At 43.1% G+C, this 12,606-nt stretch overlaps 1 protein-coding gene across 2 annotated transcripts in view; it reads right to left on the bottom strand.

Annotated features, from left to right (window-relative positions):
- Positions 1-5,244: 5,244 nt before the first annotated feature.
- The window catches only part of mast1a (microtubule associated serine/threonine kinase 1a), a 75,458-nt gene continuing 68,096 nt past the window's right edge, over positions 5,245-12,606 (bottom strand). For both annotated transcript variants that reach the window (XM_005752219.1, XM_005752220.1), the window contains 8 exons: positions 11,283-11,446; positions 9,782-10,026; positions 9,356-9,613; positions 9,030-9,262; positions 8,499-8,621; positions 8,235-8,371; positions 7,436-7,623; positions 5,245-7,347 (listed from right to left, as the gene is read on the bottom strand). In XM_005752219.1, coding sequence (XP_005752276.1) covers positions 5,681-7,347; positions 7,436-7,623; positions 8,235-8,371; positions 8,499-8,621; positions 9,030-9,262; positions 9,356-9,613; positions 9,782-10,026; positions 11,283-11,446 — 3,015 coding nt within the window. In that variant the 3' untranslated portion in view covers positions 5,245-5,680. The remainder of the gene's footprint in view (positions 7,348-7,435; positions 7,624-8,234; positions 8,372-8,498; positions 8,622-9,029; positions 9,263-9,355; positions 9,614-9,781; positions 10,027-11,282; positions 11,447-12,606) is intronic.

Genomic DNA, 12,606 nt, shown 5'->3' with positions numbered 1-12,606 from the left:
TTTCCGGCGCACCACTATTGGTTGAATTAAATCCTGTAGCAAATCTGATAGGATAATATTGCACTAATGCGCAGTGCACGGTGCCATTGGCTAATAATAAGTCCTGTAGTTATGCAATGAGTGACCTGGTTAAAAAGTATGCGTTACTAAACTTAAATAATAAATTTAGGTACAAACATGCCAACAATTGAAAAAAGTTAAAATAATAAGTAACATATAATTTTGGTTTATATATTAGTAAATAATTATGGTGTAATTAGTTACCTTTGTGCAGCTTTCAACCAGAATAACCATCATACATCCAAAATCCAACAAAAAAAGTCTCAAGCAGGACCCAGTAAGGAATTGGCAGAAACGCCAGCTACTGATAGATAGAGCAGTTTCTTGAGGCTGTAAGACCAGGGTGAGCACTGTAGACAGTCCAGGTGTTATGCCTGGACTGTCTACAAGAAAGCCTGTGAATTAGTCCCTCATGCATGGATCCTGGAGTGCCTAGAACTATACAAGACAGGACCTTAAGAGCCTTCTTTAGGAAAGTCACCATCAAGAGTGGGATTTACCAAGGAGATGCTCTGTCCCCACTGCTGTATAGGCATAGGCCCGAACCCCCTTTTAGCCAGAACATTAAGAAGACTAGATATGGATACAGACTACAAAAGGGAGCAAACATTAGCCACCTCCTCTATAAGGAAGGAATGAGTCTGAGCACTAATGAGTGTCAGAACCACCATCAAGGATGAAACAGCAAGGTCCATGAGTACACCAGGATGATGGTCACAACTGATTATGTGAGAAAGAAGAGGAACCATCATGGAATGATAAGCCTGTGCAGGGAACCCTGCGGGACTTCTTAATACAGACAGACAAACTGGTGATGGCTAACCAACTGGACATAGTAGTGGTGGATATGCAGAGGAAGACAGTCATAGTGGAAGATGCAGCTGTACCAAGTGAAAGCAACATGAGGGAGAAGAAACATCAGGAGCTCAAGAAATACCAAGGGCTAAGAGAGGAGCTAGAAAAGATGTGTAGGGTGAAGGCAACAGTGGTGACTGTGGTAATCCAATGACTGCCAAACAGGGGAAGTGGCTCCAGCAGATCCCATAAACGATATTCGAGAGCTCCGTCCAGAGCAGTGCACTGTGCAGGACTCTCAAGCCCCCAGGGCTTTGGTAGAAGACTCAAGCTTTAAGGATAAAGAAGGGTAAGTAACTTTATACTATATACTTATAACATATATTTTTAACCTGTCATCCTATCCCTGGCATCCTCCTGTGTCACACCAATCCTCTGCATGTCCTCAATCACTGCATCCAATCTTTTCTGTGGTCTTTTTCTCCTGCTCTCAAGCTCAATATTCAACATTGTTTGTCCAGTATATTCACTTACCCTCTGCTGTACATTTAACCATTTCAGTCTTGCCTCTTTAACTTTCTCTTGAAACCCCGCAGCCTAATTTGTCCCTCTGACATACTCATTTCTAATCTTGTCCATATCAGTAACTCTTAATGAAAATCTTCTCTGCCTCCTGTCTTTTGTCAGCATCACTGTCTTCAAACCAAACATCATAGCACGCACCACTACCATCTTTTAAATGAGTAATATATTAACAGACCTGTCATATGTCTTCAAATACATATGGATACATTTTCATGTAAAAATAAATTACCTCCAAGCATTTGATTTTCAGGGGTTAGACTGATGGTTATAACATTGCTTAATTAATTAGCTATGAAAGTAATAATTTATTACACCTGTACAGCTGCACAGCTGTTATAGGGCAAACTGCAGACAGGTTGCCAGTTTACTGTATCACAGAACGGTAGACCACTTAACCTCACATGCATGTCTTTGGACTATGAGAGAAAGTCAGACTACCCACAGAGAACATGCATCTCTACACAGAAAAGGCCCCACCTGGCCTGGTTAAGTCAGACCCAGGGCTTTTTCATTGTGAAGCAACAGGACTAACCACTGTACCACCATGATGCCCTAGTTCAAGCACACTATTTTGATTTAATTTATCCTTATTCTAAGAAAAGAATTCAGTGCGAGTATGCACAAGTAGTGCAAGTATTTGTTTAGTTCCGTCTTAACATGGCTTCACGTGTGGAGGTTACACATACATCATGCCCTAGACTTGGTCCCTAAGGTTAACTGGTGATTCCAAACTGACTGTAGGCTCAGATGTCAGTGTGTGGTTGTCTGTCTCTGTAGTGGCTCACAGCTTGTACAAGGTGTGCCTTTTTTCTTGCTCTGTACCAGCTAGGAAATTCTCCAGCCTCCCTGCAACTCCAAAAGTAGTAGAAAATAGATGGGCCTTAGACACTTAAAGGATGTGAATGTTTTCTCCACTAGTCAATGACAGTTTTGTTGACAGAAGATTCCAATCCATTTTATTTTGTTAATAAATGCAGCTAACTGTAATCTTGATAGTCTTGGTAGGATCAGAGGCCTTTTCATTTGCAAAGGAATCAGCTTCATAAACCTTTTCACAGCTGGAGAAACACAGAGATAACTAATAACATTAACTATGACTTTATTCCAGAGATTATAGCGCTGCAGCAGCTGTGAAAGGTTATTAGCTACACCTGTGTTTGACGGCTCTAAATGCTCTAAAAGAAGGTCTATTTTTTAAAAATGATTCATATTTGCCCCTAGGTAACACCCTTTCATAAAGTAGGACACTGAAGTCAGAATTAACAACACCCACCAAGCTCTCCTATTAGTAACAGCTACGATGACATGAACATCTTTTTTCAGGTGTAAAGAACTTATTAATAATTACCTGCACGCTGTAGCCAGAGGTGTGCTTACTGTGATAAATGCTGCTGTGGGATTAGAGGTTAAAGCCAAAAAAGAGTGAGATCCTGCAAGGTTTGGAACAAAAACTGAATTTTATTCCACGTACTGCACTTCAGGTGTCTGCATTTAGGTCACACCTATCACAAACAAAAATGCCGCAGTGGTACAACTAAATACACTTCGAGTGAACAGAGAAATGTGGAATGTTTTTATACTTATCAGACTTTTGTGTTCATTTGTAGAATCCACATTGTATACAGGATAGTAACTTACAAACAATATCATCAACTCAAGATTTTTTTTCTTTCAAATAAAGTGCATTTCTACTACTCTCTCTGTCAACCACGGAAAGAAAAAGACATTTTAAAACATGTATTATAGACACCACTGATCAGCAAAAGGCCTGAATTTTGATACAATAACTGCAGGAGTTTGTTTTCTTAATCGGGTGATTTGAGATGACCTGATGACTCCTTTATTACATCAAGGTATAAAAGAACTCCTTGCTGTGAATATAAGACAGTATATTTAAAAACTTAACTATTCACAAAGATATAATTAACAGTCACAACGGAAAATTAATAATTCATGTTTCAAGTGTTCATTTTATAATTACTGCAAATATTTTGTCATTAGAACTTTAAATGCATATTTGGTAACCGTATGGCTAACAACAACCATCAAATCCGTGCTCTGCACTTCATCAAGGAAACACTCACTCCAATAGATTATATTTCAAATATTTGATATTGATGCTAACCACTGGAGGGCAGTAGAGTAGTGTGTCAAATGGGAAAAGAAATCCCTGCCAAGCATGTAAGGCATGGGATATGTTTTCATATTCATGAATGGTTATGTGAAAAAACTATAGAGTGCCAACACAGCAGAGATCAGCCTCCTGGTTTGTAAATCTATGCAGTCTTTAGCTCATTGTTGCGGATTTCCAGGCAGATACAACAATGTAAAGCAACAAGCGGCTGCTCTTCGTTAAACTGTACACTGAACACCCAGTCGGAAGTGACCGAGACAAACTTTCACTAGATATGTTGTGCAGATGAACCACTTGTTTGAGGTTTGGAGGTAAAAGTACATTTTAGTCCGTGAACTTCTGCCTTGGTGTCAGATTTACATGCTGTTGTTGGCTGAATCAGTTTCCCTTTTACGTTTTTAGAACCTTGAATATCTACAAAAAAATCAAATCACTGGCAGAAAGTGACAATTAACAATCACATCTGGATTAATCTGTTTAGCCACCTACTCTCACACATGGATTTGCATAAGATTATGTACACTGGATAGTCATGAATTACAAGAAAGTGACTATGACCAATGAGAGAGGAACATCGTTTTGTGTGTGTGTGTGTCTCCTGTGAACATTTCCCAGCATTCCTGCTGAGATCACTGACAAACACTTTTATCTGTATGTTGCACAGCAAAATGTGAGGATTATATTAATCAGTCTGGACAAGCTAACTTGTAAGTACCTAAATACAAAGTCATTCTGATTACACTGTAGATAGCCTGGTTTAAAGAGAACGGGCTCGATGTGATATTCCATGTATGCACAAACCCTACTTTTGCTATAGAGCCCTTTAACAAGTAGATTATAGTATGCTACATCCATGACTTCCTGCTTTTCCAGATTTGACTGAAAACAACACATGGGTTCACTGCATATGTGCATAATACATTTTTCTATGCCTTAACATGCTATAGTCTCCCAAGCAACCTTCACTGTGCCGGTTTGATTTGTTGGGGAAGGATTTCCTTCCTGCTTAAAAAATAAAATAATACTTTAACTGTTACTGGATCCTGACTGCTCATTTTGAGGAGAATTTTCATGCCAATGACCCTCGCTGAGTCTGCCGAGTCTTTGAACAGACACAAACATGGTCACACGCTTCTTAATCCACTCATAAACACACTTGTGTCCTAATTCGTGTGACCACAGGCGTATGGATTTAAATGCATGAAAATCAGCTGCTGACACGGCTGCTTCCTGTGGCGATGTGCGAGTGTGTGTTTGCGAATGTGGCAGCAGCCAGAGATGGAGTGAAGAAAAGGGCTGCGGTAGCCCATCCTGCGAAGGAGAGATAAGCGCCGAGGTCTGACGTTCTTGCTTTCCTCTGTGGCCTTCAAGAACCACCAGAAATTGTCCCAGGGTAGCTAAACGCACATGCGTTTGCACACACAAACACACACACACAAAATCCCCTACGACAGAGATTGCGAGACTGTGCTCGCTGTGACGTCCACTGACAGAGTGCCTGCTTTGGCTTCGTCTGACCGTCTGAACTCAGGAAAGTAAACTGCTGGATGATGAATAAAGAGCTCAATTATCTTCTCACTCAGTAACTGTTTGATGTGTCAACTTTGATTTGACTGTTTCACTGCTTTGGTTGACGAGCAGTAAAAAAAAAAAAAAAAAAAAAAAAAAAACCCAAAACAAAAAAAGGGCTGGTTGAAAGAAAAAATAGAGTGACTGGATTTGGTATTCACAGTATTCAGCATGTTTTGATCTGTAAAGCACTTTTTGACCATCTTGTACCTATTACACATGTACAGTACAAACCATGTGACATGCATTCACACAGACTCACATATACATCTGATAAAGTGTTTCACGTTACATTTAGAGTCCTCTTATTAAAGTATTTATAATAGAAAATCAACAGTTAATGCACCTTTACAGTAGATCTTTTACTCCTGGTTTTAGGTTAGATTCAGTCAGTGATTGGAATCAATAAATAACATTTTATACTCTTAAACTGGAATGTACATTGGTTTTAAGTGCTAGTCTTCTGTTGCATTGTCCAAAAAAGGCATCTTCTTTTTTTTTCTTTTTACTAAAGTCCCATTTAGGGACTCCATGAGGTCACATTTTCGGCAGGCTGCTACCTGTTGCCTTCTCTAGCGGTGAACCAGCAGGACTCTGGGTCACCACTGCAGCCCCAACAACCACTCGACCTCCAGCTGGAGAGTCAGACTTTCCCACTGTGCCTCCCTGTTTTTCCTCTGCTGCTTTAGACTGCTGCTCTTTGCTCTTGGCCCCCTCTTGAGAGCCGAGCTTGATCGGGCCGAGGACGTTTTTGGCCACAGTGGTCAGCTGGCTGACGAAGCTTGTCTTGTCACCAGGGGAGACAGGCCGTGACTTACAGAGGGAAGGTCCACAGAGGGAGGGGGTTACCGCGGTTGGGGAGGGAGAAGGAGAGGGTGAGTGCTCCTCCACCACCTCCAGACGACATTTGTCCTCCCAGTCGAGTGATCCCCGGTAGCAGTTGACAGCCCCGAGTCCCTGCCTTACTTTGGCCAGTGACAGCGCCTGCCCATGCGGGGGAACGACAGGAGGGAGGACCCGAGCTGGTAGTTTGGGGCTTTTGGAGCCAAGGTCTGGTGTCCTTGTGTCACTGCTGTCAGTCCCCATCTTTCTCAGGGCGTCTCCAACTCCTGATGGTTTAAAGGTTTTGCTCAGAGGACCTCCTGTCACTGTTGTGATGATGCCAGCGGACTTATCTGGAGCAGAAACAGAGCTTTTGCTGTAGGCAGCTCCAGGAAGACCACACCGGCTCTTGTTGTCTCCTTCCTGCTTTGATTCAGGTCTGCCCCCTAGCTGCTGCTCCTGTGGATGTTTACTGTTAGAAAACAGACTTTTGGCTATCTTGGAGTCTAGCTGTTTTGGAGACATGTCTGCCTGACTCTGGGTGAACTTCTCAGGCCCCTTGTGAGCACCTAAACCCCCTGTTGTTTTGGTAGGCGTGCTAGGGGTTATAGCTTTAGTAGTTCCTGCACTTAGTACAGAGCTTTGTGAGTTCAAAGGCTGCTCACTTGCATGAGGTTTTCTTCCTAAGGATGACTGCGATCCTGTCCCAGCCTCCTTCTCCCTCTCCACTCCTCTCTCTTTCTCTTCCCTCTCCCTTCCAGCCAGTAGTGTTTCCCTGCTCAGTGGTGACTCCTGTCTCCCTAGTCTCCTCGCTGGCTTCAGCACACCAGTCTCTGGGGAAGTTGAGGATGAGGGTAGAGGGGGAGGATTAGGAGGCAAATTTTCCCCTTCTGTCTCCAGCAGGCTCTGGAGCCCAAGCTCGCAGAGGAAGGCGTCCTTGCGGTACTCAGAGTGCTGGACCTCAAGGCTGTGTTTCCTCAGTGGACCCCCCAGCCCTCCTGTAGAGCTTGACTGGGTTAGAGGCGAGCCGAGCTTCTCTGCTGACTGCACGCGTTTGAGGAGAGGTGATCGCGGAGGCTCGGCACTCTTGGGCCTGGGACGTACCACCGGCGGGGAAGAGTGGAGCTTGGCAGGGAAAGACTGGGTTGTGTTGGAGCTCCCTACAGTGTGACCTGGTAAAGGTGGAGGTGAAGACTGGGTGGGGGAGGGCGTGTGAGCCAACGGGGACAGTGGAATATTACCGGCAGACTTACAACGGGCAGACCGATACTGGCGATGGAGTTTCGGGGAGAGGCCGTGCAGTGAGCTGGGTCTCATGTGCTGCGAGGGAGCCGGGGAGTTTGGAGTGCTGGATGCTGCAGAGCTGCTCTGAGAGGACGCACCTGCAGAGAGCAGAAAAGATGAGTGAAGCTGTCAAAACCCCCAAGGAAGTAAAATTAATTTGTGCACTGTTTATTTTCAGTGTCCTACCCAAGTATGAGGGCTCAGGGGTGGAGCGATAGCCCTGAGTTGGAGACCGTGCAGACAGGCTGTGAGTTGGGGAGCCGGGAAGACTCTCACTGGAGGACAGAGAGCGATTCAGGGAGGACAAGCTGCGGCTGGTGTGCAGGAGATTGGACTGTTTTGTGATCTTGCGGAACAAGGAGCTACGCTTCTTACTGCGGGATAGAGAAGAGAATAATTAAAGAAGGAAGGAAGGTCTGAATTGGGAACAAAAATAACCGACAGTAATTTACAGTATTTATTAACTTCGTTTAAAAGCACAGTACTGATGGGTTTGCAAGTAATGCGTACTAGCTACATACAGTACACTGAGTATTTTAAACTGTTGCTAAGCATTTCTCAAAAACACTGCACAATTTTGCATTAATTCTCTATTATTTTAATCATATCAGACATTTTGTTTTTAACTAACCACTCAGGGCGATGTGCTGTTCTACAGTGTTTTGACAAATTTCCTGTCATTGCTGCATTCAAGATAGCTTTGACCTCAAGCAGTTACTGACTTCGAAGTCTTGTTATAGTCTCCGAAGATATTTTTTTTGTAGTACATTAAAATAAACAGAAATCAGGTTCTGCTTTAAATGTATAATGTGTACCTCAGCCACAAAACTGTTATAATCAATAAAGCAAAACACGTAAAGCTCTTCAGTTAGTAAGGCTAACTCTTCTTTGGTCTATAGCCATTATAATAATGAAAAATATGTTATTGAGGCGAGAGTTCAGCTGAGTCGTTGTATGAGTGCAGTGTAGCAGCTACTTGTCCTACTTGTCCTGGCTGTCTTTGCCCATCGTCCTCTTGTTTCGCCGGGCCATCTTGCACTTGTAGCTGGCCTTACGAGCAGGGCCCACTTTAATGGAGGTGTTCTCAAAAGGTGTGGTTGTCACCGTCACCTTGTTGCCACTCTGCACAGAAGAGCAATAATAATTTCCGCACTGACAAGCCCATTTACATAAAGCCTTCTCTTGAAATTGAAAGCTGGTTATTTATATTGCCAGCGTGGAACAACTGAGAATAAATAAGCCTGCTGACCTTGAGGATGAGCTCCACTACTTCAGTGTGGACCAGACCGTGGACGGGCTCCCCGTTGACATGAGTGATGAGGTCACCAGCACAAAGGCCAGCTTCCTGGGCGGGGCCACCGTCCTCCACATGCTGCCAAAACGCAAAAAATATTCAAGTTCGCGGAAGGTGGAAAATCACCTCCATGTAAACAGAATGCTCATGTTGTGATTCTCACTGGTAAATCTCAAGACAAGACAAATATTTTCAGATCAGATTATGTAGCATATTTGTGTATGGTGAGATTAGAGAAGTGGCTCTAACGTTCAACAGCAGTGATCTTGTTATGTCCCTATTGTCCAGCTTTATCGCCGTCCTAATCCTGCTCTGCATTCTAAGTGCTTCCCTTCAGTTTAATCCCCTTTTTTAAATTATTGATTCCTATTTAATGGCAGCTCCACTTCTAGAAGCACACTCACAAATCAAAACACAGGCCATCCCTCTTTGCGTGAGGTTATGGAGTTCAGCTACAACATTAATACATGTCTGAGAGTTTCTTACCCAAACAATGTGATGTACGCTGTAGATATCACTGTCTCCAATGTAGACTCTGATGGCTCTGAGAGTAAAGCCATATTTCTTTCCGGAGCGGTGGATGGTAATGGGGGAGCGCAGCACACTGACTGCTGGGAAAAAGTCTCTGCTGGGTGAAGAGTCGCGTGACGAAGGGTTGGAGGAGAAAGAGTGGGGCGACATGGGACTGGCCAGCGGGGAGAAGCCGCCATGCTGCTCCACTAAAAGCAAGGAGACGGTAAAGAGGAGAAATAAGTATGACGTATCAGTAGTATTATTAAATGTTTCATTGTCTCTTTCCTTGCCCTTCTTACCTGACGGTATGATAACAGACAGGGCCGTGGCAGAGGCTGATTTAATGACCTTGTTGCCTGCTCTGGAGTTTCGCTTCTCTCCCTCACCAGACAAATGCTGATGGCGTGCCCTCCGGAGGACCAAGTCATTTGTTGCTCGTGGCCCCAGAGGGTCATACAGAGGAGTCATCACATCCCGGCCGGTTGCTGCAGGACCTGGGGATAATGTGGTGATGGCTGTGGTAATGCCCGGTGTCTCTCCTGGCCTTGGAGATTTGTCTGTGAGCACACAAATTAAGAACAATGTTAAAAATGACTCAGCTGACTCAACAGTAGCCATCTTATAGGCAAAACCTCTTTTGCTTTCTCTATCTGCTCTAAAATCTGTCACTTTCTCTCCTTGCAAACATTTCACTATCTCTGAGGCTTTCCCGCCTGCTGACACACCTGCCCCATTGATCTCCTTCAGACTGTTTCTTTGCTCCAGCAGGCTCGGTGAGGGGACAGTAGTCCCGTCCAGCGAAGTGCCACGGACCTTCATGTAGTTCTGGCGGGACAGGAATTCGGACTCGCCCTCTAGAGGTGAGGCAAAACGATGCGTGTCCATCAGAGCTGAGAAGCGTCGTCGGGCACCAAGAGGAGGGCTCGCATCACCTTCTGTGTAGAGGGACTCTGAACAGGACAGGCGCTTCCTGTAAGAGAAGGATGCAGTCAGAGAAGGTAATGGCACAAATTTCTCTGCAACCACGCAAGTGACTGTCTGCTCTAACAGTGCAGCAATGACTATTACAGCCCTACAGAACCTGTGTGGGTGTGTTTTGCTTTTCCTTCCCTGCTTTCGGTAATTACCATTCTACAAAAATTCAGCCGATGGGAATGTCTATGATTCTAGACTAGGAATAATAAAAACTCACAATTTAAGAAATATGACAGAAAGTCTGAGACGAAACTTTTTTTAAAAATTTCTAAGGAAAACATTTCTTTCTAGTTAATGAACCACATCACTTCACTTTGCATTTGAATTAGCAGTAATTAAACACCAGTGATTTTTTTTTAGCAGAGAAAGACGGGACACAATCAGATCATGCATTTTTATTATTTTTCTAATTAAATCATAATTAAATAATGAGCTGTAAGAAAAAACACTTGGCTGAAGAGAGAGATGATACAGATAATGTCCATTTGTTTTGGCTGGGGAGAAAATATGTAAGGTAATAAATAATGAGTCTCTTGATTTTCTGTTATGGAGACAGAACCTATCAGTTATTTCCTTTCACGTGTGAATACAGAGTGATTTCAATCCCGACAAACAGCCTGAGGTGAAATGGAGACATGAGAAGTAATGGAAATCTGTTTCCTGTGTATGCAAACCACAGTACGAAGGAATTAGATCTCACAATGAGAGTAAATTTTCCATTTATGCGAGCTACAAACTAAAATGATTGATGCAAGCTAATTAGAGGTCTTTAGTTTTCAATATTAAGATTGAGGCAGGCGTTTCCTGTAACAGACGAAGAGCTAATAAGCTGTGTCTGTTAGGAACTGAAACAGCTTCAGAATCGAGGGTACAAGTATCATTGAACCACTTGCACTCAAACTAATGAAATGGAATAAAACTAATGAATCTGTTGAACAGAAACATATGAGGCACCAATCAAACTCGGCTCTCCTCCTTCAGACTGGGTGGATCTGATGCTGTTTTTGTCTCAAAGTGAGTGCAAATCCTCACACAAAGATCTTTTTATACAACGAGTGTCAGAACTGGTGTGAGTGAGACGGAAATAAAACTCCAGACAAACTGAAATAAGTGAGGCTGCCAAAAGGAAAAAACCTTCAGGGAATCACCTCATGAACATCCTCATACGTTGCTTAGGTGTAAAGAACACCCCTCCTTACTGTGTCATACCTAGAATAAACTGAACCTTATTCAGTGCTGCCCACCACTCACATCTCAGGGGATCCAGTCCTCCAGCTCTTGTCCCTCATGCTGAAGCTGCCCATGCTCTCTCTCTTCGTTACCTTGTCCTCCCGTGGGCCCTTGTGTTCCCGACGGGACACGGAGCACGTAGCTTTCTGTTCCAGCTGAGAAAGATGCTCCATGCTGCTGTACACCTGCAGCGGGACACAGTCAGATCGATGAGCATTTGGTCTGTTGGCTTTGATTAATAGCTCAGGAGAAATGTTGCTTTTGAGTTGGAGTTGCAGATATACATTCTGTGTGAATTTGTTTCAGACACATGCCTTTATTTCAACAATTACTGGTGATATCATGGTTTTTATTATTCAGTTCAGGTGGAGATAGAGTGTTTTTGGCATAGACTGTAGATAAAAGTCTGTGACATCAACCAAAGCTTGATGTCATTTTTTTTTTTCCTGAAACCAGCAACTTCACAAAGCTGCCCAGCCTAAAACGCACACTGCTTTATCATCTATTTTACTCTAATTGGTAACATAACTTACAAAATTAGTAGCATGCAGTATTCAGTATGATTGTCAAGACTGAAGTCTCTTCAGGAAGGTATTTATGAGGTTATAGATTAAGCGAGTGCATAGTTTGCATAGCTTTCCTATAGAAAACTATGCAATCCCACTTCATTTTCCTTTGAGCCACGTCCCCATTTGACCTGGAAACTCAATCTTTTCAGTCTATAGTTTCTGGTAGCAACCTGGCATAAAATACACAAATAACTGGACTGGTACTAAGGATAAAGGATAGAGCCAGCAGTATAACAAATAAAATAATCAGATATTCACCAAACGTCTGTAGCTCACTCATAATCACTGCCTGAGGCTACATCCAGTGCTGTATAACACACCTGAATCCCCAAGCAAACTGTGGTCGCACTGCAATTTCAGTTATAGGAGATAAAACCGCCCGCCATGAGTCTGAAATGCCAAATCGATGGAGGACTTGTTAATGGAGTATCTCGGTCCAGGTTTTAGCTTTCAATGTGGTCTGCCAGCTCAAAATGTGTGCAGACCATTAAAAAAAAGATTTTACTCTTTTAGATGATTCAGCCTTTAAAACATGCATATACTGTATGCCTCCTTAGGAAGCCTCTAACAGCTCAGGTTTGCAATTTCTGTGGAAAATTATGTGTCACAGTCTGGCCAAAATACTTTAAGAGTCTGATAAGGAGAACATTATGAGCTGTTAAATTTTAGGACATTCTGGCAGTCGTAATTTTCACTATTGGCAGCTTCAATTCAAAAATACAAATTTCCACCTTGGCTTTTGCAGATATGTGAGTGAGCAAGACTGGAGAAAATGT

Source organism: Pundamilia nyererei, unplaced genomic scaffold (assembly GCF_000239375.1).
Source record: "Pundamilia nyererei isolate P.nyererei 1_Seehausen unplaced genomic scaffold, PunNye1.0 scaffold00349, whole genome shotgun sequence".
Classification (NCBI taxonomy): domain Eukaryota; kingdom Metazoa; phylum Chordata; class Actinopteri; order Cichliformes; family Cichlidae; genus Pundamilia; species Pundamilia nyererei.
Note: the sequence above shows the minus strand (reverse complement) of the source record. Positions and strands in the feature narration are given on the sequence as shown.